A 4,205-nucleotide genomic window follows, 5' to 3' on the forward strand; every position below is an offset into this window, starting at 1 on the left:
CGGTCCTGTTTAACAGGGCCCCAGCCAGACTAAAGTAAAAAAAACAGTGAAACATCAGCAAAAAGTGGGTGTAACTATAAGAAGCAGATCCTACTCTCCTGCAACTGTGATGCATCAAAGGTACTTGTGTTGAAAGTAAGGATTGCATTTCAAATACTGCATTGTGGATTTTTGCCATTTGGGTCTTGTTTGGTTTAGATAAAGATTACTTATTTTTCTTAACTGGTGTGGTGTTCATTTGTAGTGTTTTCACTGTATTACTATATGTGTGCACAAATGCTTCACACAATGCCTCTGAGATAAGCTTGTCTGCTCGTGCCAAGCTACCAAGGGAGTGAGCAGGGGTTATCTTTTAAGTGTATCCCCCCTACCTTGACTAGGAAGAAGTGTCCCTAAGTGGAAAAAAGGTGCAAACCATTGCCAACCACAAACCCCAATTTCTAACACGGAGTAAGAATGGAGGAGTACCTTCAGAGCAGCTTTGTGAAGAACCTATTGGGGCCCGGGGTCTCTCAATGTGGTAGGCCCACAATGACGTCCTGAATTCCTGCTTCACTAAGTGGCTCTTGCAATTGTCAGTGATCCACAGGAGATAAAGTGTGGAGGGATAGGTCCTCCAAAATGGGATTATTTTTTCTCTGCGACTGGTGGGTCTTGTGCTGCATCAAGAGATTCAAAGTATTGCACAAACCCCTGGGCAATGGCTGCGGGGTCTGTGACCTCCAATCCATCACAGTGCCTTTAGGGTGATAAGCTGTGCTATACACATACTACTTGATTGATTAATTAATAATATTGGCTTATCCACAATTGGCATATTTAATTTACTTAAAAGTCCCGAGTAAAGTACACTACATGTGCCTAGGTCCTGTAAAGCGGTACTTTAAGCATGGCTCAGACCTGCCACTGCAAAACCTGTCTGTGCAGTTTAAACTGCCTTTTCTACCTTGCAAATTAGCCTACTTGCTATGCCCAGACCTTCCTTTTTTATTACCGATGTCATCTCTAAGGTAACCCCCGGGCAGCCCTAACGGCAGGGTGCAGTGTATTTAATAAGTAGGACATGTGCTTTTAAGTTTTACATGACCCTACTGAAAGGTCTATCTCTCCCATAGGTTAACATAGTGGGCTGCCTTATAATTTTGTAAGTGTAGTTTCTCATAGGGACTTGATAAGAAATTCAATTTTGTGTCTTGGGACTCAACAGTTAAAAACACAACTTATGGTGAAGTTGGTTTTTAAATTGCAGTTCTGAAAATGCCACTTTTAGAAAGTTGGAAATTTCTTACTTAAACCATTTTGTGCCACGTCTTGGGTGGGTGACAGCTGGCTTTCTGCATTCTCTCTAGACAGTCCCACACAAAGGTAGAGAAGAGTGACAGCAGCCATCTGCATGTTGATGGGGCATGCTGAGGCAGGATGAGAGACGGGAAATCACCCTTGCCCCTGGAAGGGAGCAGTACATCAGAGCATCTCTTTGAAGTTTCCCTACTTTAAAGGCCAATTTGGGTATAAGTATTGGACCTCTGACACCAATAATTCGGAACACTTCTGTATCTAAGGACATTCTACGAGGACAAAGAGCTGCTGTGCTCCAGGAGGGACTCCACTTTGCTAACTGCTTTACTATTTTGGCACGCTTCCTGATGATTGCTGTGCTGTTGGAGGGAGTGCTGTGTTGGCCCGCTGCTTCTTGCCTGGAAGTGAAAAGGACTGGACCTGCTCTCTACATCCTTGAACCCAAGTTTCTCCAAGGGCTTTCTGGTTTCCTCCTGTTTTGAAGTCTCAGGGTCATCAAAGACCTACTTCAACCCTGTCTCTGCTGCTGGACTCTGCCAACTGTGAGTCCTGCCCTGCCAATCCTGTCCTAGGCATTGGAAAACGTATGCAGTGACAACTTTGCGCTGATTGGAACAGATGCAGTGCCCTTCAATGCCGACTTAAAGCCGAGCCAACAACATCCTTGTGTGCTCGATGACAGCACGTGTCCAGACTGCAAGGCTCGATGTAGCGCCAATCCAACATCATCCCTGTCTGGATCGACGATGACGCAGGACCTGCATCATAAGGGGTTTGACGATGAGGGCCCAAATTCGAGGCTCCAGAATGACACATAAGCCTGACTGTGTAAATTGCAACCGACACATCGAGAATTTAACGCTGATGCGTGCTCCATCTAAGGTACTTTTTTCGCGGGCCCTGCTTGGGTCCTGTAGCCAGCCTGCCCTCCATTGCTGTCAGCCTACAACTTTGGATTCACCCCTGTCCAGTGCGACCTCAAATAACCTGTAAGCGCTATTGACTTTTAAGCTCTATATTGCAGTTTATTCTTTACAAATTCATATCTCAAGTTCTAATTATTGGATGTTTGTCATTTTGGTCCTATTTTATTCAGATAAACATCCTCCATCTGTTCTGTGCTAAGCTACCAGAGGGTGAGCATAGGTTCATTTAGGTTCTCTATCTGACTTACCCTGACCAGGCCTGTGGTCCCCAACTAGAGACCCAATTTCTAACAGCACTCATGGCAATTCATGCTGAGCATACTGCATGTTATACTTTCTCTAAGGGGCTTTGGTTCAGAACCTGTCAGATATTGGATTTTTGGGACAGTAGCCTTCAGCCAGTAGCTCCAGACATTTTCAGTTACATTTTGTATCAGCCAACATTAGAATTTTAGTCTCAACGCAGTGGTGTAGCAGCGATTTGTGCTACCTTGTTTTACTTTGGATTTACTAAGCCACGCCGAGCCACGCCTTGTATAATGTAAGGACAACAAAATGACTTAATAAAGCTGGCCCAGGATTTCGTTTGGGGCCAGGGTCTGGGATGCATGGACGCACTGAGAAGGTCTAATCCTGGTCTTCATTGGACACCTGTCTGGCTGAGTCAATAACAATAAAATGGCTTCTATCATGGCTCTGGTGTTTGTCACTTCCTAGACCACCCTCTGCTCTATGGCCTTACCCCTCCTTTAAAAAGGCAACTGTTCTACTCCGACCATGGCAGGTCCCAAGCCCAGCTGCGAAAAGAGGAGGGCTATGTGTAGAGGTAGCTACTCCACTATGTAAAACATCCTGGGTACAGAAACGCAACCAAAAGACATCCCAGCCTTGGGGAGAGAGGAATCTCCTTCACAGAGAGCTATGCTGACTTGTGATAAAAGCCAGAGATCCCTAGAAGCCACAAAGTCAATCCACCTGCTTCCAACCGAGACCATCACCATTAGGACATGGAACATGAGGACCATGTACGAGACAGGCAAGACAGCCCAAGTGGCAGTGAAGATGAAAAAATACAACCTTGCCCTGGTTGGCACCAGCGAGACCAGATGGACACAGTCTGGACAGAAAAGACTGGCTCTAGGAGGAATGCTGCTGTGTTCTGGACACGAGGAAGAGAACACCCCACATACTCAGGGAGTATCACTGATGCTAACGGCAACAGCCAACAGAGCTCTGATTGGATGGGAAGCCCACAGTTCCAGAATCATCACAGTGACCTTCTGCACAAATAAAAAGAGGATCAGCATGAATGTTACCCAGTATTATGCACCTACAAATGAAAGCAATGAAGAGGAAAAACTACAATTTTACAACAGAGTCCAGTCCGTCCTTGAGAAATGCCTTGAGAGAGGCATCACCAAACTAATGGGGGACCTCAATGCCAAGACTGGGCATGAAGAAGTCATGAGCAATCATTGCCTTGGTAACATGAACAAGAATGGTAAAAGGCTGGCAGATCTCTGTGCCCTGAACTGTCTGGTGATAGACGGTAGTGTCTTCACATACAAAAGAACACACAAGGCAACGTGGGTCTCATTAGACCATTCACTAGAGAATCAGATCAACCATGTCTGCATGGATGTGAGAGTGATGAGAAGAGCAGACGTGGATTCATGCCATCACCTTGTCATGTCCAGGATAAAGCCAAAGCTGAAGAAAGCATGTATGGAACTGGCAAACCATTGCAAGTGATTTAACACCACCCTCCTCAAAGATGCGCTGAAACTGAGTGTATACTCACATTTAGTAATATGTTTCAAGTCCTGCAAGAACTAGAGGATGACAGAAACCAAGTAGAAAGTCAGTGGGACAAGATCAAAAGAACAGTGCCATCAACCTGACAGGAGGTACTGGGTCCAGAGAAACACCAGCATAAAGGATGGATCCCCACTGATCCTCTGCGCACAATCCAAACAAGAA

At 45.5% G+C, this 4,205-nt stretch overlaps 1 protein-coding gene across 1 annotated transcript; it reads left to right on the forward strand.

Annotated features, from left to right (window-relative positions):
- The first annotated feature begins 3,239 nt into the window (after positions 1-3,239).
- On the forward strand, positions 3,240-3,977 carry LOC146863235 (protein CFDP2-like). Its single transcript, XM_085643160.1, has one exon. It carries the CDS (start codon positions 3,240-3,242, stop codon positions 3,975-3,977), a length of 738 nt encoding a protein of 245 aa, XP_085499286.1.
- The last annotated feature ends 228 nt before the right edge of the window (positions 3,978-4,205 follow it).

The sequence above is a fragment of the Triturus cristatus genome, chromosome 2_2 (genome assembly GCF_964204655.1).
Source record: "Triturus cristatus chromosome 2_2, aTriCri1.1, whole genome shotgun sequence".
Lineage (NCBI taxonomy): Eukaryota > Metazoa > Chordata > Amphibia > Caudata > Salamandridae > Triturus > Triturus cristatus.

Bases quoted from the DNA above. Each gene is read 5' to 3' on its own strand.
- LOC146863235 (XM_085643160.1), top strand. From the start codon at position 3,240: ATGAGGACCATGTACGAGACAGGCAAGACAGCCCAAGTGGCAGTGAAG.